Raw genomic sequence first — 27,893 nt, 5'->3', positions numbered from 1 at the left:
GGAAGTTTTGTATTGCTCTGCATTCAATACCAAGAAACCAGAAAAAAAAGGACAAACTTAGTTCAGAAAAGTACTGATTTTATTGACTCAAACTGTATTTACACAACACATTCATATGTTCAATATCTTACAGAAGTCTGTAAAAAACTGACTAATAAAACTGCAGCAGCCAAACTGAGTTTCAGACTTAAAGACACTGAACCGTAAGTATATTTTAAGGTATTTAAGTGGGTGTCCAGTTTCACTGTTAACTTACATGGCAGTTTTCTGTAAACAAACTTTTAAAAATCAGAATCAAGGGCAGAGAGGAAGAGGGTCAGATGAAAGAGCTGATAGTTTTGTAAAGCTAGTACTTTGTAGGACCAGACTTTTGACTAAGTATTCAACAATACATTTTGTACGATTCTTTTGGAAAGAGGTCAGATACAGATATACTTTAGATGAATAATCAAAAAACTTTATTTTTTTTAAGCTTACATACATTAAAAAAACCAAAAAGAGACCAGTGTCACAAAATTTGTGCATGAATCTGAATTCCAAGTTTGACAGGCTCAGTTCTGGCATTCCACTGCAGTTCAAATCCAATGTACGTTTCTTCAGCTGACAAATGAAAGATGATCACCTTTTACCAGCGAACTGATGGTATCACATAGGTTGAGTTGGGAGCAGAATATCCTTATCTCAGTGAGAGACCACTCTTCCACTCATATCCTAATACAGCTTGGTTGAATAAATATTTTTTTGTTGTTTTGAAGTACAATCTAGGTGAGTTTGTTTCTCTTCCAGAGTACAAGTCAACATCACCACACACTCTGCAGTTAAAATGGCATCCCTCCTTTGATCTGCCTAGCGACCTGTTCATCTCTTGTCTCCTCTTTCTCTTTTTCACGCTCTTTGTTCCAGTCTTTAAGGCCTTCTGGTAGTGAAGTATCCTCATCCAAACTCCCTGTACCTTCCACAAATTCTTCGTAAGTAGACTTCTCTGCAAATGGCCGTGGGCCAAGCAAGTCTAGCATATCACTTTTATCAAGTACTTCCTTCTCCAGAAGTCGTAGGGCAACCTGGAACGGCAATAAGTTACATCACACACATAAAATGCCTAAAAGTTGGCTCTCTTTGGAAGAGTTTGCTAAGGCAGTTTGGGAGCAAACTCAGCACTGATTAATTTTGACAGAAAACACAGGTTGCTCAGAGTTCACTTAATACATTATTTTTATCCCCTGGGAGCACTTAGATAGTAAAAGTACCATCTTTCCAAATCCTACTTTTCAGATTTGGCAAAGTGCTGTTCCAACAGGCCACTGTTGCTGTTACTGTTGCTTCAGCAGTCTTGCTGCTGCCAAAAGGCTCCTGATGCAAGACATTAAGCTATAGATGAAAACAAGCACTCCCTCTCAAACCAGATGGTTCAGAAGGGCTGCTGTTGTATTACAAGCTAAAGAGCACCATGAAATACCACTGCGTACAATACTGTACCAGTGTGGTTTGTAACCTTCTTGGCTCAGTCAGTACATTATTCAGCACAAACCACACTCACTGATTTTTTTTTTTTTTTTCGAATGGTCGCCTACTACACCACCATTTACTGAATCCATACAAAATTCCTGTCAGTAAACTTACCAGGTGCCTGTGCTGGAAAATTATCCTTTTGCTGTAGCAGGCCTTCTGGTGTGCAGAAAATGAACATGCATAAGGGTAATTTCAGCTGCTGTGAGGCAGATCACAAGCAGTTGGGGGACAGGGAAGGAAGATGGCAGAAAGATTCTTTGAATTTAATGTTCAAAAGGAATTCAGAGAAAGGAAGATATACGTACTTCCCTTCTTAGAGATCTTTTTAGCCTAATAAATTGGAATCCTGGTATTTTGTGTTTGGGTTTTTTTAAGTTTCATACTTGTCTAGTATGTCTACAAATGCCTGCTTCAGTAGACAGACTCTTTTCTCCAAATTTCCAAATGAATATTGACCATATAAGGGGCTGAGGAATGTTAAATCACATTGATGAGAACCTCAGAGGTTCCAACACAAAAGGAGATTTCTAATTAGTAATTTAAGTCTTATGACACACTCTCAAGATAACACTGAATAGCTTTTGAGCAAACTTCCCCATATACACTGACATAGTTACTACTTTTAATCGATTCAGTTCAATTCAGGTTCTGGCTGACCAGCTGGAACTTGGGGGCTAAAAATACTGTAATGCTCACCTTCTCCACTTCTGCTTTCTTCTCAGTCAGAAGACTTAATGTCCTGTCATAAGCAATATTAATTAGCGACCGTACTTCTTCATCTATCAACCTGGCAGTTGCCTCACTGTAAGGCTTCTCCAAGACCATGTCTCCTTGACGAGGGAGATCAAAGGAAATCTGCCCTACTTTTTCATTCATACCAAACTGAACAATCTGAAGAGAAGAGTCAAACAAAAGGAGACATAGTAAGATTTTAAGGTGTATGTTGATGTAAAGCATAGTAAACAAAACTGAAAAGAGGAAGTAATTTTGCTATGACCCAATCTTTTCCTCTAAAGCCAACCCTCCCCTGAAAACTCATGTATACCTAGACTGAAGTACCTTAGTTAATTTTCACTTATTTATTTTTAATTATTAAATTGAAGGACACAAATACCACCATTTAAAGGTGGTCACTCACGATGCATGTGATGCTTTGCCATCTAAATACTAAAATAAAACAGTCTTTGTTATGCAGTAGAACTTTCTTTACCAGAAATACAAGCATTTTTCCAATTCAAAACACTTCAGAAGTCCAGCATACTCCACTCACCCATATAGATAATTTAAGTATTAGAGGGTCTTGAACATGTTGTCCTATCATATGCAAAAATCATATACTATACATCATCCCAAGACACTCCCCTAAAAGGTGAAAATTATTCTGATCTTGCTTGACTCACTACCGAATACTGACTCCTCTGGTTGCCAAATACAGAATCATAGAATGGTTAAGGTTGGAAGGAAGCTTAAATATCACCTAATTCCAACCTCCCTGCTATGAGCAGGGACAGCTCACCATAGACCAGGCTGCACAAAGCCTCATCCAATCTGGCCTTAAACACCTCCAGGGAGGGGGCTTCAACAACCTCCCTGGGCAGCCTGTTCCAGTGCCTTACTACGCTCATGGTGAAGAATTTCTTCCCGATGTCTGACCTGTATCTACACTCTCGCTTTTTACTCCAGCAGAGGCATAAGTAAGTTCATACTGCTATTTATGTATTCACTCCATGACTACTGTTAATTTGATGGTTACTGAAGTGGCACTTCTCTGCTTGGTCTTGGCAAGATCAATATAGGTATAACAAAGAATACTCAGAATTCAAAGAGATTTCAGCATTAAAACCAAGCATCTTAACCTGCTTCTTTAAGTTCAATCCTTTACTTAAGCTCCCAGTTCACTCTGGAGCCTATGTATGGTTAATGTGAAAAAACCTCTATACTTACACATTTTTTGATGTAAAATAGAACAAGAGTCACTGAAGATCCCATAAAACTATTATTAACAGGATTTCATTACACATTTAATTACAGAACTGGAGACACAAAAAGCACACCAGACACCTGGAAGTAGGTATGGTTTGAGGGAGGAGGTAAGTGTTGAGCAGGAGCAGTGTACTCTGAAAGGTCTCTGTCGCTCACCTTGTGTCTTACAAAATGACATCTCTTGTGTTGACACAGGAAATGGAACAACACACCAGTGCATAGCACTTGGCTACATTTAGATGAATCATTACATTGATAAGATTTCTAATTACTCATCTATGGTAGTCGATATGATACAAACATAAAATGATGTCTTAATTTCAGCAGCCTTAACTGACAGCAAATAGTGCTTAAATACAGTGTTTTCTGGATTTAGTTACACATACAAAGCCAAACTGGGTCTTCAAACCAGGCAGTTGTAAAAGTAGGATCAGAAGATCAAATCTGTGTACTAAATTACATTTTAAAAGTATATAATTCCCCCATGTATTACCGTGAGGTAGCAAAGAAAACCATAGGAAAAAAAAAAGTTTCGCTTAAGCACATACCTGAGCATATGCACTCTGGGTCACCTTCTTCAAGTCATCTTGGGCACCAGTTGTAATTCTTCCGAAAAAAATTTGCTCAGATACACGTCCTCCCAGGGTCATGCACATTCTGTCAAGTAGCTGCTCTTTGGTATAAAGATACTGTTCTTTGGGTAAATACTGAGCGTAACCCAGTCCTTTACCACGTGGGATAATAGATACCTACAATCAAAATTAACAGAATGCTAGAACTAAATGGTGTTAAAAATCTAAGTGTTGTTTGGTTTGACTTAATACTGCATTTGGTTTGACTTAATACCATACTCACCCATGAAATTTAATTCAAATATTATTTCTGCTTACAGTTTTGCCTTCACTGTGATTTACCCTTAAAAGCCCTGGCTAGCTCTAAACTGGGAAAACAACTACTGGAAAATCTGGGAATAAGAGGTAAGCCATTGTCATATCTATTCCAAAGACTGTGTGGTATTTTAAAAATCTTCTTATGAAAACCTGTATTTCTTTAAGAGTTACATACTGGGGCTTCAAGTATTCTGTAACAGACAGCATTTCTCCGACTCTAGTATTCTGAATAGTTGGAGGAGTTTCCATGTTTATTAATACCCTTCCTTCCAGAAGTAAATTGTAAAAGATTAATTTTAAGCTTGGAAGTCAGATAAGCTTAAGAACACAGCCAAGCAAAACTATGATTGTCAAAGAAAGTTTGGGATATTGGGGTGCTTTTTTCTTTATCCTCAACTTGTCAACCTGTGCATCCAAAAAGGAAATTAAAACTAAAATCAGGCTCTATATGATAATTTTTATAGTTATATTCCCAAAAAGGCATCTACTTGCATAACCTCGTGAGATGAACTATTGATCTGTACTAGAAGCCTCAGAGAAAAAACAACAATGAATCAAGGCACACAAACTCATGGGAACATCAGCTCCCTATCACTTTCCAAGAACATTTATGCTACAAACCCTTTAACAGCTAAGTCAGAAAACAGTTAAAAAAGCTACAAGAAGTGAACCAAAAAGTACTCTAAAATGTACACACTTAAACTATCTTTTCTGCTATTACATATTTTAATACTCTCTCAATATGGAGGGAGCAGAGAAAAAGGAGGAAGCAGAGGCAATAAAAAGGTACTGTTCATGCTACTATTCAATGACGAGTTCAAATTAGTTTCTTTTACCTTTAGGAGTGGGTCAGCATGTTCCAAAAACCATCCTGCAACTGCATGCCCGGCCTCATGATATGCTACTGTCTTTTTCTCCTCTGGTTGCAGTACTTGAGTTTTCTTTTCCAAACCTTTATAAAATAAATTTGATTAATAGTTTCAAACACACCTTTCCCCACTGAAATCCCTTACCTCACTTAGAATGATAGTGAGCAATACTTAGATGCTACATACACACTCTACTGACAAAATTAAAAAACCCAAAACTTGCAAGTTTTAGAAACTTGTATCTTCCAAGTTTCACTGTAAACTTGTCCCTGCTTAGGATTTTCTGCTTTCAAAGTAAAAGTTCTTAAGACTATTCAAGCATTTATATGAAACATTTGCACTTTAAAAATGACAAGATTTCTAGACTATTTCATGCTAACAGCAGTTAGAAGCATTGCTAAATCCAAACAGCTATTCTTCTTGCCTTTCTGAAGAAACTAGAAAAGTGTCGCAGTGAAATTCCTCTCCATACACCCTTCTCCACTACAAAAATCAGCAATATAAATAGAATTCCTCTCTTCTAAATCTCAGATGTATTTAGGAGAGAAAAAAAAACCAAAGCAACAACCTTGAAGAACAGGAGAAATATTCAAAGTATCTTTATATAGAGATATAAAGGAAGTTGCCTGTCATATTACAATTTTAGATAAACAATTGATGTGATTCACCTACCTCCAATAACTCTTTCAATTGCTTGCTCAAAATGCTTTTGATTTATAGTATCTGAGAGATGCCTTGCGGCAATTAAAGCAGCTTCATTACAAACATTAGCAATGTCAGCACCTAAAAGCAGAGAAGGCATGAATTACTGGTAATTTTCAACAATTTTCTCTCAGACTAGCATAAAGACAACCTTATCTAGAATTAGTTTTATTTAGGTTCTCCTAGAGCTTGAAAATGAAAGGTAATGTGCTCTGAAATAATTAATTATACTGAAATAATTTATTACATATAGCATAACTCTTTAGGAGACATTGAAATACACATACTATGGTTACAGGCTTTAGGATTGTTCTCTTTGGTAGACAGCCACCAAATAGAGCTTATTACCTGTGAAGTACTTGTTTGATACATCCTACCTTCCCTAAGTTTTCTGTCTCCAACAGACTATACTTAAACTAGTATGTATTTAGCAGAACAAACTTCCTACATATGGATCCAGTATAGCTCAGACCCTAGTGTACCTCTGTAAGATACCCTTTCACATGACTGGTTTGAAGCCATCCATTTCTTGTTAACATTATTTGCTGTAATGCTGTTGAGATCACTTAGTTTAAATATCATCACTGTAGTTGGCAGCAATCAAACCTCAGAAAGCCAGTTTTATATGGACCATGATAACAGTGAAGCAATTAAACTAACAGACAACACACATTTTAAATTGATTAAATTACAAGCCAGTAATGGAAGTTCTCAGCTTCTTTCCTAATGCAACACGAGGTTACAGTACATTTTGCAGGGAGAAGTTTCTACATTCAGAAAGAGAAATCCCCCTACAGAATATGCACACAGACTCCAAAAGACCCAGGCCTTCTCTAGTAGTGTTCAAAGAATCCAACAAATGTATTAAAAAGAAGAACATACACAAAAGCGATAGCGATCAGGTATCTCCATTGCTTTTGCTGAAGACAGAAGAAACATCACCTTGATTGAGGCAGACAAAACTTAAGACCCTCAAAAATCTCCTACTTGCTCAAGGGGGGAAAGGTAATTTCCTGTTGCACCAGTAAATACAATAAAATAAGAGAGCCACCCAGAAGATCAGGATCAAGTAAATTAGAAGCAGTAGGGAAATAAACTATCTACAGCTTACATAGTAACTGGAGAAGAATAGTGCCATTAGGAAGCAGTCACTTACCAGAAAAACCAGGTGTTAGTGATGCAAGTTTTCTTGCTAGGTTATCCTTATTTAAGACAGTGTCCAATTTCAGAGGTCTAAGGTGAACTTTGAAAATAGATGCTCTTCCTTTTATATCTGGGGGTCCTTTAAAATGAAAGAAGCATGCTTTTACTTTTCACACTATTATATACATATGTATTTTATATTTGAATGTGTGCAAGAAAAATACACGTGTAAATAGCTGCAGTGATTTCAGTGGTATTCTACAAACACAGAAGAACACAATGGATGCAGATAAAACTCACCAATGTAAATCTGCCTGTCAAAGCGTCCTGGTCTCATTAGGGCAGGGTCTAAAATATCTGGCCTGTTAGTACCTGCCAAAATTACTACATTTGTGGTTGTATTAAATCCTGTTAAAGAAATGTAATAAAGAGAAAATCTGTGTAAATACAACTTCTATGAAAAAAAAAAAAAGAAATAAAAAGACTGTTCACTTTACAGTGCCAGATAAGAACTCATAGTTTAAAAAAATAATCTTAAAGTTAAAAATACTTCCATTTATTGAAGCATTGCCCAGTTTTTCGTAACAAGCAAAAAATGGCCTTGGGCTCTGCTTTGTGAAGTACTATATCAAATCCTGCTTTATCTTCAAAACACAGTAATAGATTAACTGCTCAGGAAATTGCAGAACCAGCATGGCTAGCCTAAGTTTTTTTACAGACTGGTCTCGTGCAAGGAATTTTTTTTGGCCTATTCAACTATGACAAAGAGTTATCAGATGCAGAATGATAATTCTTTTTTGTGAACAAATTTTATCAGAACATCAGGCTGCAAAGTGAATCACCATTCTTCATCTTAGAAAACACAATTTATATTTAAGCTAGAACCTAAATCTCTGTTAACAGGTCTGAACAAGCAGACCTTATAACAACAAGGTCAAGGGAAACATCAGATGCTAAGTACTTACCGTCCATTTCTACTAGAAGCTGATTGAGTGTGTTCTCCTGTTCACTTTGTCCTCCAAAGTTGCCCCTTCCTCTCTTCCTTCCTACCGCATCTATTTCATCAATGAAGAGAATGCACGGGGCATTTTTACGGGCAAGAGCAAATAAGTCTCTAACCTTAATTGAAGAACAGAGAATGCATCAGGTTGGTTTGTAATTGTTCAGTTAGGGGTTAGGTAGGAGGGGAAGAGGTATATCAGTACCATGACAATTGAGTATGCCAGTTAATATGTGTTGCAAAGCCTCCAACCAGCTCTCTAGGCGATACTAAGCTACACTGCAGCTGCTGCTCAGCAACAATCACTAGTCTCCATAAATGAAGAACAAGCAACTTAAAAACCTTAAGAAATAACCACTTTTCAACAATAACTGAAATACATCTTCAAATTCAGGTCTAAAGGTCTCCAAACTTCAGTGATTTAAAGCTCTTCTAAGCTCTTTAATGCACAATATTACAAGCAGGACTGGAATGTGAACAGGCATACTACCATACAATCACTCATCATACCACAGAAGGTTTTCTACAGGTAGAACAGGGTGATGTAGCTCCTACAGTAAACTTAAGGCTTACTTGCAGGCGCTTTTAATGTCTCTCCATTAGATGTGCTAGAAAAACTCCAAATATTTATTTGGAAGCTAAATGAACTTCTAGAAGCCTGGAAAAATGGCTAAGACCTAAGCAAACATGGAAAACTTTTTTTGGACTTTCAGATAAGTAAAGATACTATCTATCAAATTCTGCTGTAGTAGTTAGGGGACAATGGGATTGGCTTTAAGGTGCAACATTACAATGTTACTCTAATTGCAACTACATCTAAAGCACCTCATCAAAACCAGTCAAGCAAGTTAACAAACTTACAACTAAGGAATCAAACTGGACCAAACAGGAAATGAAAACTTAAAGAGGAATTTTGACCTGAGTGGGAATTACACGCAGCTCAGACCTTTATTACTTTGCACATTAGAGATGTAACTAGAGAAGACTTGTCTGAGGACAAACAATGTATGGCAGATAGGAAGTGACGGGAATTTTGGACACACACTCTGCTAGAGAGTCAGTCCGATTTGTAAACAGAATTTGAAAAAAGTACAATGAAAGACTAAAGCATGAAGGAACACGATAAACAAGGAAAGTGGCAAGTGCTTAAAGTGAACTATCTTTTGGCTGGAAAGGGACAGATCCAGAAATATACAGCTATTTTTCAGAAGTTATAGAACAAAATAAATTAACACAATATAATTATGTTTATTAACATTTGTTCTAATTAACATTTGGTAGCGGGGGAAGGGCCCCCGGAGCGGCTCTGGTAAGAAGCTGAGAAGCTCCCCCTGCCCCAAACCAAATGTAGTTGTAATTAAAAAAATAGTTAAAGAAAAGCAGATGTACTAGAACAGAGCTAACTCCCGTCACTTAAAGTAGCTCATTAAAACATATTAAGAGAGTTAAGGCAGAAGAGCATTAAGAAAAAAGTTAAATAACCAACTATATCTGTCTAAATCCCCTGATACCCGGAATTCAATCATTAGCTCCAGGACCCTCAGACTACTGTTTCAAACAGCTCATTTGTGTGTCCCAGACAACTGTCTGTATCCAAGAGCTTGACACTACAAAGAGAATAAAGTTCTTCAGAGAAATATAAAGAATTTAAAGCAGAAAGAGACATTGCCGTAGCAGTAGTCAAATAAGCTACATATTTCTGACCCAGCTAATAAATTTACTTCAGAGGAGAGCTTGGAAAGTTCTGTTTTGTTTTCTCAAGTTCCTGCTAAGAAGTAAATCCTTAAGGCCCTGATACCCTGAAACCAGATACTGAACTGCATTAGCTCCCTTTATGAGGTACATCTATGATTCTTGTGTTTAGACAAGCACCTGACATCACTTAAGTAACATGCATAGACGAAAACTTCAGCTATAATCAAACTGTTTGCCTTCCAAACGTGACAATGTCATTTCAACAACCAATACTGAAATAAAAGACCAAAGACTTACTCGAGCTGGACCCACACCAACAAACATCTCTAAGAACTCGGAGCCGTTGACTGTGATAAATGGTACATTAGCTTCTCCAGCTGTAGCTTTAGCTAAAAGCGTTTTCCCAGTACCTGGAGGACCTGTCAGAATTGCCCCCTGAAAGAGAAACAGGTGTGTTTTCCTCATTAAGAAAACAGAACATAAGCATATGAAATATCTTATTTAAAAGATCTACATGTTATTGAGTCTACTGGCTCTTCTTCTACCACAGTCAAAACTGTGCAAGGAAAAACTGAAGATTAATCTCTCATTTAAGCCAGCAAAAGGAAAGAAAATAAATTGTATACAACATTCCACATTGTCTTAGATTTACAGAAACTGTGTTTTCTTTGACTGACACATGACCAAAAAAAAAAAAAGTCACCAGATGGGCTCCTACAACAGCACAGCCAAAAGGCAATTCTGTGACAATTACATACAAGAATGAAGGTACACACGTGTGCTGTGTATCATTTCTGACCCATACAAATAGATTAAGTATTCCTTGCGGCAAATCTTTGGCACCCCAGTTATACTACTGGCACTTAATCACAGAATCTTAGGGGTTGGAAGGGACCTCAAAAGATCATCTAGTCCAACCCCCCTGCCAGGCAGGATCACCTAGAGCACATCACACAGGAACTTATCCAGGTGGGTTTTGAATGTCTCCAGAGAAGGAGGCTCCACAACCTCCCTGGGAAGCCAGTTCCAGTGCTCTGTCACTCTCACAGTAAAGAAGGTTTTCCTCACGTTTACATGGAACCTCCTGTGTTCCAGTGTGCACTCATTGCCCCTTGTCCTATCACTAGACATCGCTGAGAAGAGCCTGGCTCTATCCTCCTGAGACTCCCCCATAACATATTTGTAAACATTGATGAGGTCGCTCCTCAGTCTCCAAGCTAAAGAGGCCCAGCTCTCTCAGCCTTTCCTCATAAGGGAGATGTTCCACTCCATCATCTTTGTGGCTCTGCACTGAACTCTTTCAAGCAGTTCCCTGTCCTTCTTGAACTGTGGGGCCCAGAACTGGACACAATATTCCAGATGTGGCCTCACCAAAGCAGAATAGAGGGGGAGGAGGACCTCTCCCGACCTACTAACCACACCCTTTCTAATGCATCCCAGGATGCCATTGGCCTTCTTAGCCACAAGGGCACATTGCTGGCTCATGGTCATCCTCCTGTCCACCAGGACCCCCAGGTCCCTTTCTCCTACACTGCTCCCCAGCAGGGCAGCCCCCAACCTGTCCTGGTCCTTGGGGTTGTTCTTCCCCAGATGCAAGACTCTACACTTGCCATTGTTGAATTTCATCAAGTTTCTCCCCACCCAAGTCTCTAGCTTATCTAGGTCTCACTGAATGGCAGCACAGCCTTCTGGTGTGTCAGCCACTCCTCCCAGTTTAGAGTAATCAGCAAACTTGCTGAGGGTACACTCTGTTCCCTCATCCAGCTCATTGATGAAAATACTGAACAGTACAGGTCCCTGTACCGAACCCTGAGGGACTCCACTATTCACAGACCTCCAACTAGATTCTCTGACTTCTTCCTTTCAACCAGTTCACAATCCACCTCACTACCCGATCATCCAGACCACACTTCCTCAGTTTATCTACAAGGATGCTGTGGGAGACAGTGTCAAATGCTTTACTGAAATCAAGATAAACCACATCTACCATTCTACCATCATCTATCCACCTAGTTACTTCCTCATAGAAGGCTATAAGGGTGGTCAAACATGACTTCCCCTTGGTAAAACCATGTTGACTGCTCTTAATGACCCCCTCATCCTTGATATGCCTAGAGATAGTGCCAAGAACAAGTTGTTCCATCACCTTTCCAGGGATGGAGGTGAGGCTGACTGGTCTATAGTTACCCGGGTCCTCCTTCTTGCCCTTCTTGTAGACTGGAGTGACATTTGCTATCCTCCAGTCCTCAGGCACCTCTCCTGTTGCCCACAACTAACCAAAGATGATGGAAAGTGGCCTAGCAATGACCTCCGCCAGCTCCCTCAGCACCCTTGGGTGCATTCCATCCGGACCCATTGATTTATGGATGTCCAGATTACTTAACTGATCCCTAACCCAATCCTCATCTACCCAAGTAAACTCCTCCTTTATCCTGACTCCTTCTGGGACTATAGGGATCTGGGGCTCCTGGGGAGAGTCTGTAGCAGTAAAGACAGAGGCCAAGAAGGCATTCAGTACCTCTGCCTTCTTTATATCCTCTGTCACCAGGGCACCCACCTCATTCAGCAGTGGGTCTATATTGCCTCTAGTGTTAGTTTTATCTGCTATGTATTCGAAGAAGCCCCTTGTATTGTCTTTGACCTCACTTGCAAGGTTTAGTTCCACGGAGACCTTAGCTTTCCTTATTGCCTCCCTACATCCTCTGACAACAGTCCTATAAGCCTCCCAGGTTGCCAGCCCCTCCTTCCATGATCTCATTTTTCCACTTGAGTTTGCCCAGCAGTTCCTTGTTTAACTGTGTGGGTCTCCTGGCTCCCTTACTTGATTTCCTACCCATTGGGATGCTTTGATCCTGAGCTTGCAAGAAGTGGTTCTTGAATGTTGACCAACAATCTTGAGCCCCTTTACCATCTATTACCCTGTCCCATGGGACTTCTCTTAACAATTGATTGAAGAGGCCCAAGGTGGCCCTGCAGAAGTCCAGGGTTCTGGTCCTGCTAGGTATTCTGTTCCTTTCACACAGGATCCTGAACTCCACCATCTCATGATCACTGCAGCCAAGGCTGCCATTGACTGTCACCACTTCAGCCAGACCCTCCTTCTTAGTGAGTACAAGATCCAGCAGTGCTCCTCTCCTGGTTGGTTTGTCCACCATTTGCATCAAGAAGTTATAATCAATGCACTGGAGGAACCTCCCGGACTGTGAATGGCTGGCTGTGTAGGCCCTCCAGCAAATATCTAGGTAGTTAAAATCTCTCATGAAGACCAAGGCCTGTAGTTTCCAGGCTGCTTTCAGCTGCCTGTAGAAAGCCTCATATTTTTTTTTCTGACTGTGAGAAGAAAAAAGCTGGAAAGCATTGCATATGTAGACATTCCTGGTGCAATTTATAATACTGAGGACTACCAAACAAAGTCTTTATCTGCTAAGTCACCATTCTCTTACCTTTGGAATTTTTGCTCCCAGGTCCTCATATTGTTTGGGATTTTTCAGAAAATTGACAAACTCCATTATCTCCAATTTGGCCTCCTCACAGCCAGCTACATCTTTGAATTTAACATCTATTTCATCCTTAAGGACTTTGGCTGTGGTTTCACCCACACTGAAAAGTCCACCCATTCCACGACCTCCTCGACCTAAGCCTGCAGGACCTCTTCTTAATGTGTACAGTAAGGAACCAATAATCAGGATTGTAGGCAGCAAACTCAGGAGAAATGATCTGTGGAGAAAACAAACAAACAAGAACAAAACCACAGATATTTAAAAAAATCCATTACTTCACATAACACATACAAACTGTTGACTCCACCACAAGCAAACAAATTCAGGACTAATATTCTATTCTTGTAAGGCCAAAGTCTTTGCAGGTTGTTCATACTGGGAAATAACCAAAATAGATTTGAAAACAAAGTGGTTTTTTATTTTTGTTTTTAAACCAAGCATATCATCAAGTGATGAGTTTTACAGAGGAAAACTACATTACCTAATAAAAAGAAGTAATTTTTTGTGCCTTTCACAGGTAAATTCACAGGACTAGTTATGCAGATGGTTATAGTCTCAAAAAAAGTTATATTAGGTAGCTTATAATCAGTGAACACCACAACATCAAGCAGAAATTTATCTCTAAAATACATATTCACTCTTCTTCCCCTAAGTCTCTCAAATTTTACATGTTTTTCCACTGTCTTTATTTCCCTTCCCTGAGGCTATAAGGTTTTTTTTTTGTGGGTTTTTTTTGTGTGGGTTTTTTTTGTGTGGGTTTTTTGTTGTTTTTTTTTTTTTTTTGGGGGGGGTGGGTAATTACTTATTGCCCCTTCTCCTTTACTGGCTGGATATCCCGCAGCTTTCTTGCACAGCTCTGTACAAGCCAGAAATCCTAATACTAACACAATCCTCATTATTACAGTATTTGAGCACTGCACAGATTCTTCTGTGATAAGACCCTTCAAGGAACAGCTGACAGGAGGTTCTGTCGACACTCATCAAAACCAAAATGCTGAAAAGAAGCACTACCCTAAGTAAACACAGGATTTCCAGGCTTTGCTGGTATCCCACACTTCTGGGATGAAGAGGAAAAGAAGAATTTTTCCCTATCTCGTGGTATTCAGCAGTTCTGATCTGGTAGGGAATGGCAGTACTCTGATCATGTAACTGCTGCTCCCTCCTGTCTCCTGTGGCATTTCTGGGGCAGAGCAAGAAGTTACAGGTAATTTATTCGATGAAGGACAGACACTGAGGAAGAAAGGGCCAGAGAGACCGTGGTCAGAAAGTAAAGAGATTTGTGCGAGGCTGAAGACAACATGGGAACAGACACACTTTTCCCAGTCTGCTGAAAAAAGCCTCAGGCCAACATGCAGCCTCTCTGCACAAGCACAGCATTGCCCAGTCCACTAATTTTTTTTCCACTAATTTTTTTCCAGTTTTAAGTAAGGGCTCAATTGCTTTATTTATGGACTGCCCTTAAGAGCATGCACTATTAGAGAGAAACACAGAAATAAGTTTACAGAAAAACTGGGAACAGAAAACCTCTATCTGAAGTCACAGGATGGTACAGAGTTAAGGCTAGCTTCCTACTGCCACCAAGACAAACAGGTACCAGTAGCAGTTTAGTAAAAAACCTGGGAGAAATAAACCAAACTCTCCCCTCCATCCCCAAAAACTGAACCACACATCACAGTATCAAGAATGAAAACACAAAGAGGCAGCAAATGAGCCTTTATCATTAGTGATATGAGTTACTATACCCAAAGCTGAATATCGTGATGGTACAAAACCTATTCCACAAACACCAGCAGGAGTAATTTTCAAACACTAGAGACTGGCATTAAAAAGAAATCAGTTCTTGGGATGCAAGATTACATCCATCTTCTAAGCCATCCAGAAATCCACATCAGAGAAGCACTTCTTCCCAGGTCAATAAACTCAGCTCCATAAGACTAATACAAGGAATACAAATCTAGTATTGGAGTCCTTATTCTCTACTGGGGACACAACAATGCCATAAATCCAATGTTGATACTATTTTTCTTTAACAACTTAGAGATTAAAAGCACTATGCATGTTCCAGCTCCTGGTAACAGGCAGGATAGTGTGGTTTACTTCATCACAAATTTATTGCCTTTTTCTAAGGCCATAGAATTTGACTTCTGCTAAATTTATGGCCAGAAAGTGGTGCCTGTTATATCTCATCAATATACTGCATGTCTATGCCATACTCTCTATGCCTGAGAAGCTGCTCAGGACCAGCAATCCCTGGGGTGCATTGGGGCTGCATCTACCCCAGCAAGAGAAAGGACAGGGTGATTTCCTTCCACCTGCCCAGAGACACATAGTGTGGGGTGGAAAACCCCTTGGTTATTTTAGATGGGACTACCCAGGTCAGTGGTTGAGTCCCCACCCCTGGAGGGATTTTCAAAATGGTGTAGATGTGATGCTGAGGGACATAGTTGAGTGGTGGCCTTGGCAGTGCTACATTAACAGTTGGACTTGATGATCATAAAGGTCTTTTCCAACCAAAAATATTCTATGATTCTATATTTTGATAATTCAATCTCTGGAGCTCTACAGCTGTGCCTGGCTGACTCCTGCTTTAGTAGAAATCACTTGGAGGAAGGGTTTAAAGGAAGTAAGGACTAATTGTAAACAAAAACATTTACGTAATAAGAAGCTGTATCTAGGGTAAGAGGATATGGATTTCTACATAGGCAAAGTACTGAACAGCTCCTCTTACAGTTGACATTAAAAACAAACCCAAGATGACTGTTACTTTGGTAACACTGTCACCTAGCGGAGCATTAGGTGCATGTCTTACAAGGCCAGTTTTCCTACGGTCCGCACAATCATTTTTTAAATCAAGACTTTTTATACCAACTTCTTACCCATCACTCTCTGTTGAATAGACGACAGGCAATCTGTTCTCCACTTCTATTCCCAGATCTTGCTGCACAGTTTCAAGATTCCGTTCAAAAGTGTCGACACTACCAATATTAAACCAGACGTACTGCTATAAAAAAAAGCAGAGATCACCACAAAGTGCCCTATCTTATTTTAGCTTCATTACAAGCTAACTTCTTCTAACATATAGACAAGCAATTCCCAGAACAGATTTGGACCAAACTGAAGCTGCCTTGTAAAGCATCTAACTGATGTAAGATGCAGTCAGAATAATACAGCACTGAACCAGTAAACAAAACAGACATATAACTCAACTGTTTCACCTGAAGGTCTGAACCTTTCTGATTAAGAAAGGCAATTCTCTACTTTTGGAGTCCGTATTAGCTTTAAAGTTAGCTGTCTTCAAAAAAGGCAGCATGAATTTATATCATAAAGCAGAACAAAAGCCAGACATTACTTTCAAGCAGTGTTGAGATTTGGTTTTTGAAGAAAATCTCCCCTTTTGCACCATGACCTGCCTGACTTGTTCTTACTTATCCTAGTATAGAAAAAGAAAAAAAGAGTACTCCTAAGTATTAACTGATTGAGAAACTAAGGCAACTGGTGGTATGTAGGCTAAAGAGTAGGTATATAAATAAGTCACACTGAAACCCGCTTATTAAGTAATTGCTGTAGATTTCACTTTAACCCAGAGGGACTTGGAGACCTTGTTTCACAAAGTCAGTTAAAAAAACCTCCACCACCTAGAAAGAGGTAACCTATAAGGCTTCTCTTATGGTTCTCCTAAATTATCCACATTGTATATGCAAAATCTTTTTTATTATTTTTTTTTAATAAGTCCCTGTCACTGAGTATTACTCTTTGGAGATCTTGAGCAGAGAACAGCAGTTAAAAACATGGAACCTGCAGTCTTCCTGTTTGTGTATTTCTATTAAGAGCATGGTGCTAGAAAGCAACTACTTGCCATAGTTTTAACATATCTGTGGCAAAACACTTGACACAAGAAAGTGAAAAACACACAATGCAGGATAATGTAACAATAAGGGAGAAAACTTGTTTTAGATTAAGAGTTTTTTAATGTTCCAGACCAAGTTTTCTGCATCAAACTTTACCTAAAAAGACTGCTTGGCTGCTTCTAATGTCTCATGTATATGTATTAAAAGCGTTTACCCATTCATGAGGAGATTTTCCCGAAACAAAGATCACTCTAACAAAGCGCTTGTTCACCACTTCAAGTCTGTCCACCTGAAGAAGGAAAGAACAAAACTTGTGATGTGTTAAGAGTGTAGGGTCACTGCACTTCCATCACAGCTAACGGCTACATATAACAAATATGAACCTGTTCTGTTTTCCAGTAAGGAGAATACAATTCATGTTGTAGATCAGGATGGTTCCAAAATCTACAGTTTGCCATTAGGAATGGCAGGAGGAATCACATCTGTAATTGGTAAGCAAGGAATATTGGCACATTAGAATTAAGATGGAAAAGACAACCTCATGCCCTTTTGCAAGGAAAAAAACCCAACATGCAGTTCAGCTCACATCACAGGTACAGTGAAATAGTTAAGCAATACTTAACTATTTCAATGGTCAGACACCAAAAGCAGTAGACCACAAGACTCCAAACTCTTGTAGCAGCTCCAAAGCAAAACAAACTGAACAGAATGAGTTAAAATCTATCTTTGCTCTTATAACTCTTTTCCCTAATACAAAAGGCAGTATGCGCTACTGTATTAAACACAATAGGAATGAAATAATTTAGTTGGGGTAACAGGAACCATGTAAACTAAAATCAAGGACTGAGCTGTAGATTCACAGATATATACTATTATGCAATTCTTTCATAGAACTCTCCAATGGTTAGTTTCTTGAATTTGACAGGGTCTTTTTGGAAGGCAACTAAAATTTCTTCCTATTTTTTCTTCCTCTTTCCACAAAATGACTTATTTCAGCACTTTTCAAGAATTTAAAACTATTAACAGTTCTGCATGTTGGGCCTGAACTGTACACAGATTAGTAAGGCTTCCCTGAACTCATTATATAAGACCATTTCTGGCAGAATTGAAGCAAAATACAAGCTAAGAAGCCACTCTATAGCTAACCTGACTTCATGCAAAACTACCCAAACATCTTTGTTTTGAAAAGTGTGTAACCCCAGCAGCGCTGTTGTCTTCTCCTCATTAACTGGTCACCACTAAGGCAACCAACAGCATTTGATGGCTACATATTTAGCTCATCTGAATATCCAGACTACATCTTAAAAAGGCCCATGAGACCCGGTTTTGTGCAACAACCCACTTTCATAATGCTTTTCTGCAACAAGGGTTCAGGCTTCTTCATTCACTATAACAGCTAAATTGATCTTTATACTGAGCCAGTGTCTTAACTGTTTCACAACATACATACTCAGTAAAGGTGTTTTAGTTTTTTTCCACAAGATGCACACATAATTGTTAATAAAGAATAGGACCCTAAGACATAGTCTAGGCAGAAGCAGAAAACTGTATAGAGCAGTATTGTATAGATCAGTAAAGACGAAGAAAGGTAGGAAACAACCTGTTTAGCAGTTTACTGAAGTAATGGACTAGGAAGCAAGCTGTTAACAAAAAATCCCAGGTCTGAAACTTAAAGGAGGAAGCAAGCCAGTGCTTTCCTAACCTGCAGGTGAGGCTACACAGGGAGGTAACAGAGCCAAGAACTAGTGGCTTGTCAAGTGGAACAGGCCTGTGTAAGACACTCAATCTCCTGAAATTGAAGGCATCATCAACCTATTACTCCAAATGTAGAAAGCTACCAAGTTCTACAAAGAGATAGGACACCAATGATAAAAATTGTTTCAGTAGTAGCTCCAGGAAAGAAAATAAGAGAGGAGAAAACAAATACAGGGGGCTATATTACAACACAGTTATGCCAATTTACTGTCCTTGGAAGAGGTTATTTGATTTCCTACTCCCACCCTTCTGTGTGCACTACTCCTCATCACAATCCCTGAGAAACTGATCGAAGGCATGAAATAAGCAGGACACTTGTTTTTTCAGGGCAGTGGGTTGGGAGGATTCTGCTTGTGGAAGTGTTTAAGGTTAGGAGTAAGTTCCTTCTGAGGGCAGCTTGCCTGTCTGCTTAAGCCATTAGGTCAGCTTACCTGTACTGTAAGACCAGATGCTGAGGGACTGTGGTAACACTGTCCCTTCAAACTAGCATCAACATGAGCTATCCAACAAAGAAGTTCTGTCCTGAGCTGCTCATTCCCTCTTCTCTCTTGAACTGACACATATCTTCACACAACCATCCAGTACACCAGATCAAGGAACTGATCAAGATGAAAGCAGATCCTCTTCTCCCTCAAAAGTTACTCTTGAGCACGTTCTCAATCCGCAGATACATAAGTATAAGCAGGGAAGCAGGAATAAGCAACTGTAGCACACCGATTTTCCATTCTGATCCCCTCACTACTCACCACTCCTTTAGAAAGGTAGTTATTAACAAAGTCTTTCCAGGTGATTTCTCTCCCAGGGACCCTGAAGAAGAAGTAATATACAACCATCGTCCAGAAAAAAGAACTTCCCACTACGTACATCCGAAACTCCCTGACATCCCACGGAATGTCACCCTAGAAAATGGATGAAAAAAAGGTTTTAGAGCCTGTAATACAGTGAGCGCATAACAAACAGGTTCTAGCACCTATTTTTGGCTTCCACTCCTGGCCCTTGAGGTTACCACAATGTAAAACAAAGCTGTATTTTGTTGTATGAACAGTAACTTCAGATAGAACCGAGGAATTAAAGTAATAAAATTTAAGTGTTTTACAAATAGTAATTGAACTATCTTTTACTCATAAAACTGCTTTTATATTAATAAAAACAAACACTTGCCATCGGTTATATGCCCTTTCTCTCTCCATACTAAACCAATTTTCCCCACCCTCCAAGACCTGCATAAATAAAGGAAAAAAACTAAGAGGAAAAACCCAGGAATGGGGAAAAAAAATTATGCCCAATAAGTAAAACCAGAAAAATACGTTCTAGAGTCTTGTACTATCAGATGCTACCGTCTTTGTACTAAAGCTAATGAAATAAATATAAATTTCAAAAAGAAACTTACGTAAGTGTTCCACTAAGGTCAGAATGGCTATCAGTAAATTACATTTAACTAGCATTATGTGGTCAGCACGTTTTACAAACTGACATTCTCAAACAAAATAAAAAGCCTTTAAAGGCCTGAGGCTCCGCTCTAAGAATACTGACTACTAGCAACCATATTCATATACCTTAAAACTCCATTAACATTCCTGAACCAGAGTTAGATGACTCTGAAGGTATTTACACAACTGTTATTTACGAAAGGCACTGAGTGGGGAGCCACCTAGAGCCAGTTAGTATAAATAATAATAGGCACAGGAGGCTTAAGGAGGATTTAGGCAATCAGAATATAGCCCTAAAAAGAAAAACACGCAAGGTTACTTCATGGGGACAGGACAGTTAGTACCATAAAGAAATATATTTTAAAGTCAAGACCTTTTGTAATCTGGTCCACCAGTTAGTGTCTTCTTTCTTGCCACCTTTTTTTCCACCGCTGCCACCTCCTCCACTACTAGTCCCACTAGGCTGCCGGGCACTAGCTTGCTTTGCTTCTAACAAAAATAAAAAAAAAACAAACCTAAACATAAAAAACCCTCTTTACATCTTATACGAATCTCACAGTAGTTTTTATTCATTTTAAAATTAAAGAATTGTTCTGAAAAATGAAGTAATTTGCAATGCTACAATAATTAGAGAATATGAGAAACTGCACTGTCCACAGAAAAACAGATGTGTAGTCATTAACTTGCAGAGACATCTACATCATACAGCTATGATTAGAAGAGAGGGCTCTTAATTGTATAACTGATGATGTACAACTGAAAAATGTTCCAAATATAAAAATAAGCTTGTTATGGAGACTGCATGAAACTGATTTCTACTGCACTATTCCAAGACATATGCAAGATTATTTCAAGTGTTTTCCGGGGGTTAGGAGGGGGGGATTGGTGGGGTGTTTCATAGGTTTCAGTGGGGACTTAGATGGGTTGGGTTGTTTGCTTGTTTGTTTTCTAATAAAGTAACACAACACCACAAGCTCTAAGTAACATCTTCCCCATAATCCACCCCTCCATCATACTGTGGTCCTCATATAGCTCCGGGTTTATCAATATCACCAGTTGACAACTCTTTTTAATATTCTAGAGACAAGCACAGAATAATAATAGCCAACTGAGCTAAGGAGTTCATCTTAATCATCCTACTCATCCAACTCACAAGATGCCTACATGGCATAGCATAATGTTGCATGTCAACATACTCAAGATGGAGTGAGACGGAACACAACACTAACGCATGTTCCTTCCAACCCTAGCTCTTTCAAGAGCTTTGTACTTTGGGCACTTAGGCATGACACTAAATTTTACAATTGAAGGCCTAGTGGAAGCAAAACTGCTCCTATTATTGCCCTCATAAGAGACACACAGGGTTGCTGACTCTTCTTCTCCTTGAAAAATGTGTTGTATAGATTTCCAATACAACAGAGTGTCTGTTATTTCTAATAACTTCCAGATTCACCCCCTCTCTTGTAAGGACAGGGCTCCTTCTACTAACTGCCACTACTGACTCCTCTTTAAAGCAACAGGCTACATTGTTGGTCTGACTAAAGAAATGCTTCTGGATCCTCACCCTGAATGACAATTCAGATTATTCCACCAAACCAAGTGGGTATTCTACCTTGCTCTAGGAAAAGATGAGAACTATACACATAGAGAATCTCTGAATGCATGACTATGTCAACTAATAGGAAGCAGTAAAGCAAGAACTTAAAGACAGTACTTCAGCAGAAGCACAAGGCAATATAAATGTTATTCCAGAATATACACAAGACAGCAAAAAAAAACATTTAACAAATATTTATCAGTTCACACTTTTAAACTAATCTGGTACAGAAACATCTTCCTTGAAAAATAAACAAAAACCCCAAACCCACACTGTTACACTAAAATCAAATGTAGTGAACACATGTTCCACAAAAAGAACCAAAATCAGCTTTTTGTACCTTTTGTTTCTCCAGCTGTGCCTTTAGTTCCATTACCTTTCTTCCCATTGGGAAAATATTTTTCAAATCCTAGTAAGAAAGAATTAAAGAGCTCATAATTTGTGGTTTTGTTTACAATTCTGTCATTACACTTCAGTAGTCACAAGCTGAATGTATACAACAGCAAGGAAGCTAGCAATATATAGATTGCAAAAATGGTTTTATTCTTGTCTTTTGTTGAAGAACTCTACCAGGTTTCCATGAATAAACAAACCACCATTGACAAGAAAATACCAAATGCATTTAATAACCTAAAGTAAAGCTACCCTTTAAAGCAGAGATAAACAAGCTTAGTTCAACACTGCAAAGTGTGAAGTTGAGCAAACCGCATTCCTTAATAGCTCCTAAAAATCCCATAAATCAATGTTCCATCTCAAGATTAACAGCTGGTTAGTACAAGAACTTACTTCCCCACAGCCAGTAAAACTAAATGGCACACAAGTGCAGTCCTCAGCAAGGAATGCAGTCTGCTTCACTTCACTGATCAAAGTTATAATCACCTTTGGGAGGCTGAGAGAAAAGCCTTCTGCAAGCAGCAATTACACTTGCCAAGACAGTACTTCGGTCAGTAGTAACTCCAGTAGTGACTGTTTCATGGAGCTGAAAGATGAAAAATAAATGTAAAGCAATGAGAAGGTGCCACAAAGATCTTCAAGCTCTCTAGTAGCCTTGAACTGCAACAAGTAATTTATCACTTTACAACAGGAACTTCACACTAACTGCTGTGGTCCAGATCATAAGACAACAAAGAATAAAGGAAAGATCAAAGAAATGCGTAAGTTCTACAGCAAGGAAATGTTTATTCTATTTGTTAGGAGCAGAGTTTCATCTTACATACAGTTCATACATACAAATATAACATTCTTTATATAAAGAGAAAAATCAAGCAGGAAATACTACAAGCTAAGAACATTAAGTAGCTATGCACTGATCCTACAGGAAGTATTTCGTATCACCTGAATGACACTTAAGTGCAACACTGTGACTATACAAGCATGATCCACACAATACTGAATTACATTTGTTAAATAACTGCAACTTCTTCCAAACAGTTAAGAACCTGTAACTTCTGAAAACGAAAAATCTGCTTGAATCCAAAAGAAAGAGGGATATGGCAGACAATGCTTACTTCCAGCTAAGAAACCAACACAGAGGAGAAACGCCAGTTCTGAAAGCAGACCTAAACAACTACAGAGGTAAAGATCCAGCTGTAAAAAAATACAAACACAAGACTATCAAGCCTTATGCAAAGACTAATTGTTTACTGCTATTTGCCATTTAAATGTAATTAAGGAAATACAAATATCTTGACTTACTAATTTTGAAGAAAACTTTTGGTATCATAACTGAATACTTAAAACCAGAGTAGACTGCAACTTTATTTTGGAGAAAATAAAACCCTCTTTCTTAAAGGAGGATGTATCTTAGATAAGATCTAAACTTCTTCCAAGAAAAAAACAAAATAATTATTCATATCAGATTTCTCCACCAGATGTCTTTCTGCGTCCATTCCCTTCTGCCCCAAGAGATGCTGTCTCCTTCTGTCCTCCTTTGATTAGAAGCTATTTACCTTAAGAGACAGAGAAACAGTAAAAAACCCCAAACAAATTACAGACTCAAGGTAACCATTCAAGACAGAAAACATCTAAGACTAGCACCTCTAGGACTACAGGCATAAAGAAAAGCTTCTCCATAGCTATTCTGTTACAGTCAAGTTACAATGGTTGCAGACAAAACCTATTTTGCACATTAAACAAACTTGAAAGATACTAGATTACTTGGTAAGACTACCCCAAGAATGCCGACATATCATTAACTGAATTCAAACTCTCCTGAAGGCTTCTGTCTGGGAGCTTCCCCCTCCACCCCTTATGAAATGATCAAATACATTAGACTTATTTTGAGCAGCCTTCTACTACCACCTGCTGGAACGAAGAGGAACAGTAAAACGTCCTTGTACTGCTTCTGCAGTACACTGAGGTAAGAATTCTTAGGCTGCTCGATCCAGCCACTATTTGGTACCCCTTCATGTTTTTTAGTGAAGTCTCATACTAAAAATCCAAGGGGATATTTTACTGATTGTGAAAAGCATGCACAGTGCAGACAGTCTGGAGAGCTGGTAATCTAGAGATTATCTACTAGGTTCAATAGACTATGATCTCCAATGTAACCAACTGCATCTATATTCCTACAAAATCCTTTAGGACAAGTGGGACGCATCTGCATGGGCTAGAAGAAGAAAAAAAGAACTTGCCACTGACCAACCTATCTGTAGTTCAAATACAAACAGACAGTGAATGTTGCAACAACAACTGAAACTCAAAGACATGACCATTAATACTGTGTTATCTTCTATGTCACGGGTCTCCTACAACACCAAAAAATGTGGGAGTTATTCCACAAGCTCAGGTTACTTTTTATTTATAAAGAGACAGGAATGTTCAGAAGTCTTTACTCCACCTAAAATAAAGCAAGTGGTCACATTTAAAAGAAAAAATTTAGCAAGTGAAATCCAATTGCCTGATATGAGTTTATTAAAGAACTAAGTTATGGTTACTTGAGTTGAAGGGGAAGAAGAGGGAACAAAGGAGAGAAGGTTAAGCAGACAGAGCTTTGGGGTAGACCTGAAAAATGGAACTGGTTTGTTGCTGGTCTGCCTCTACAGATCCAAAATTCTATGAACAAGTGCATAGTCACCTGTCAAGTTAATTCACAGAGAGCCAAGGATTTTAAAGTTGTTTTGTGAGAAAGAGGAACAACTGACTTCACTGCACATTCCGTAAGTCACCTGACGGAATGGAGCCTGGGAGCTGAGCTTTTATGCTACCACAGATGAAGGTGAGTGGATCTACTGAAACACGCAGTTTTCTTTCATCATGGCATTCCACAAATCCAAAGGTCATCAGAATCACGCTACACTGGTAACAACTGCTTGGGTTTGGGTTTTTTTGACATTGTAAATCATCAGCATGAAAATTGATCATATATGATGTTGAGACAGGATCTGCCCCTGGCCGGGCTGGCAACGGGAATACCACAGCAAGTTTAGGTGATATAAGCATACCCACTGCCCAAGCAGGGGGAAAGCAAACAGAGAACATTGTGACTGGCTGCTGCTTGGGCTATCCACCAGGAAACTCCGCCCAGATTCTTTCAGTCTGAGATGAAAGAATCATCACAGCACGTACAGCAAAACCAGCTTTTTTTTTTTTTTTTCCCCAGACAAACCTTGTGACACCTTCTTAAAGACTTTTTAAAAAATACAAGTTCAAGATAAGCAATGAAGGTAAGGTTAGTTTTACAGTTAAAACAACCCAGAAAATGTTACTACTCCCAAGTATAACATAAACACAAGATCTGTAACGCCAAATAAATGCTTTCTCCATGATTCCAAAATCAAATAGCTAATTTTAAATAAGCAGAACTACTGACTTTACAAAAAAATTTGTAACCATAATCCATTAAAAAAAACCCCATGAGGCTACACAAAGCAAAACCAGAAAATCCACTTGCTTAGTTATGTAAGCAAAAGACCAAGAATCCATTAATTCTAGAAAGTTACAAGTTTACAGCTATATCTATAAACAAGTTTCAAATGGAACAAAATAAAGTCAAAAGTGTTCATTATCCAACAGTCAGCGAAATAACTACAGAAAAGCATGCTGGAGGGGTAGGGGCAGAAAGCTACTAAAGAAATACTATTTAATGCAAGTTACTATTTTAAAAAGATTTTAAAAGGCTTTTATTTAAGAAGTCCCTTGTTTTGCTACCTATACACACACTCAGACACTAGGATGAATACAGTTCCCTTCACAGTTGCTGTGTCCCACTCCAAGTAAGAATTCATTACATTTTACTGACAGAAATGAGAACTGGCTTCCTGACAGTTTAGCAGTACTGCTGACAGGGTTTTATTTATTGTTGTAATGATGATGTTCAGCTCTGGCAAAACAAAAACACAAACTGAACATTAATTAAGGAAATACAAATATCTTGACTTACTAATTTTGAAGAAAACTTTTGGTATCATAACTGAATACTTAAAACCAGAGTAGACTGCAACTTTATTTTGGAGAAAATAAAACCCTTTTTCTTAAAGGAGGATGTATCTTAGATAAGATCTGAACTTCTTCCAAGAAAAAAAAAAATACTCATATCAAGATTTCTCCACCAGATGTCTTTCTTTCTGCGTCCATTCCCTTCTGCCCCTGAGAGTGCTGTCTCCTTCTGTCCTCCTTTGATTAGAAGCTATTTTCCTTAAGAGCCAGAGAAACAGTAAAAAACCCCAAACAAATGATGGACTCAAGGCAACCACTGAAGACACATTAAGATCAAAACACATATGCATACTTTGGACTAAATTACTAGCATCCTTATGTGCATTGATCTCACAATTCTCTTCACCCTAGTGATAACCTTCACACCTGCAAAGATGCAGTTGTTCTCCACAAAACAGTACAGACAAAGGAAGCAACCTGCCCAAGCTGCCACTGAAAGATGCAGGAATCAAGCATCTCCCTTTTCCCAAGTAAGGGCATAGGCCTCTCAGTCCTCTGTTACGTTAGGGTTGACAACAAGGGTTACGCATATAACAGGTGACAGCCTGAACCACTTCACTAAGAACGAACACCCAGCCATTGCAATTTATGAGTTAATACTAGAATACTCCGGTTAGCTGCAATCTTAGGGTGCAGAGAACCGACCGCTTGCTTTCGCTTTTTCAGCACATCACTGTCGGCTGACAAACCAAACGCCCACACCGGTCGCTCAGCCCGCAGCCTGAGGAAGCCACAGAGGCCCTTTTGCTCCAGGTGGGACGCGGCACAGGCAAACCCGCTGGGAGCTCGGCCGCAGGGGGGGCGGCGGCAGCAGCGCCCCGGGGCCGCCTCACCCTCCCCCGGCAGAGAGCCTCTCCCGCGGCCGCTCCCGCAGCCGGAGCGGCCCGCAGCGCCCACGGCACGCCCGCACGGAGCCCGGCGGCCGCCCCCTGGCCGAGGAGCGCCGCGCTCGGGTCTGTCCCCCGGCCCCGGCGGCCCGGGAGGCCAGACACCGAGCAGCCAGCGGGCTGCCTCCGCCGACGGGGGCGAAGAGGGGCCGGGCAAGGCCGCGGGGAGCAGCGAGGTGCCCTCGGCCCCGGCGGCAAGACACCTCCCCCCGGCCCCGGGGTCCCGGGCAGCGGCGGGGCCGCCCGGCGCGTGGCCATGGCAACCGTGACACCCCCCCCCCCCCCTCTCCCCGTCTCCGCTCCCCTCCCCCCGCCCTTACGGCCACGGGGCGGGGAAGCAGCCGGCCGGGCCCCGCGCCCTGCCCCTCACCTGCGCCAGGCAGGGCCTGGCCCCCAGCAGGCCCCTCCCGCAGAGCAGCTGCTGCTGCAGCAGCAGAGCCCCGGGCAGGCGCCGGCAGCTGCCCCGCGCCAGCAGCAGGTAACGGTGCGCCATGACCCGCGCCGCCGCCGCCGCCGCCGCCGCCGCCTGGGCCCCGCGCCGCCGCCCCGCCCCGCGGCGTCTGACCTCATCGCGCTGCCGCGAGCGCTTCCGCCGCGGCCGAAGGACCCGCAGAGCCCCGCCCCCCCCCCCCGAGAGGGAAACCCCGT

General features: G+C 40.1%; 1 protein-coding gene across 2 annotated transcripts; it reads right to left on the bottom strand.

Annotated features, from left to right (window-relative positions):
• Window positions 1-61: 61 nt before the first annotated feature.
• Window positions 62-27,790, bottom strand: AFG3L2 (AFG3 like matrix AAA peptidase subunit 2). 2 transcript variants are annotated; one of them, XM_051611772.1, is made up of 17 exons: window positions 27,616-27,790; window positions 22,801-22,900; window positions 22,262-22,330; window positions 20,698-20,813; window positions 19,641-19,793; window positions 17,354-17,428; window positions 16,168-16,292; window positions 13,235-13,508; window positions 10,089-10,226; window positions 8,062-8,215; window positions 7,397-7,504; window positions 7,110-7,235; window positions 5,924-6,034; window positions 5,219-5,334; window positions 4,041-4,241; window positions 2,206-2,400; window positions 62-1,061 (listed from the first exon to the last, which is right to left on the bottom strand). In XM_051611772.1, the coding sequence occupies exons 1-17, from the start codon at window positions 27,736-27,738 to the stop codon at window positions 819-821; spliced, it is 2,427 nt and encodes an 808-aa protein (XP_051467732.1). In that variant the 5' UTR covers window positions 27,739-27,790; the 3' UTR covers window positions 62-818. The 2 variants fall into 2 exon arrangements, with proteins under 2 accessions (XP_051467732.1, XP_051467733.1); XM_051611773.1 differs by having other exon boundaries at window positions 16,168-16,289.
• Between the last annotated feature and the right edge of the window lie 103 nt (window positions 27,791-27,893).

The sequence above is a fragment of the Apus apus genome, chromosome 2, assembly GCF_020740795.1.
Source record: "Apus apus isolate bApuApu2 chromosome 2, bApuApu2.pri.cur, whole genome shotgun sequence".
Lineage (NCBI taxonomy): Eukaryota > Metazoa > Chordata > Aves > Apodiformes > Apodidae > Apus > Apus apus.
This window is presented reverse-complemented; position numbering and strand designations above follow the sequence as displayed.

Excerpts from the sequence above, each read along its gene's own strand:
- AFG3L2 (XM_051611772.1), bottom strand. The coding sequence starts at position 27,738 with ATGGCGCACCGTTACCTGCTGCTGGCGCGGGGCAGCTGCCGGCGCCTG. Across the intron at positions 10,227-13,234 it reads TGGGAGCAAAAATTCCAAAG|GGGGCAATTCTGACAGGTCC; the intron begins GTAAGAGAATGG and ends TTTCTCTTTCAG. Across the intron at positions 2,401-4,040 it reads CCCAGAGTGCATATGCTCAG|ATTGTTCAGTTTGGTATGAA; the intron begins GTATGTGCTTAA and ends TCTTCTCTTCAG.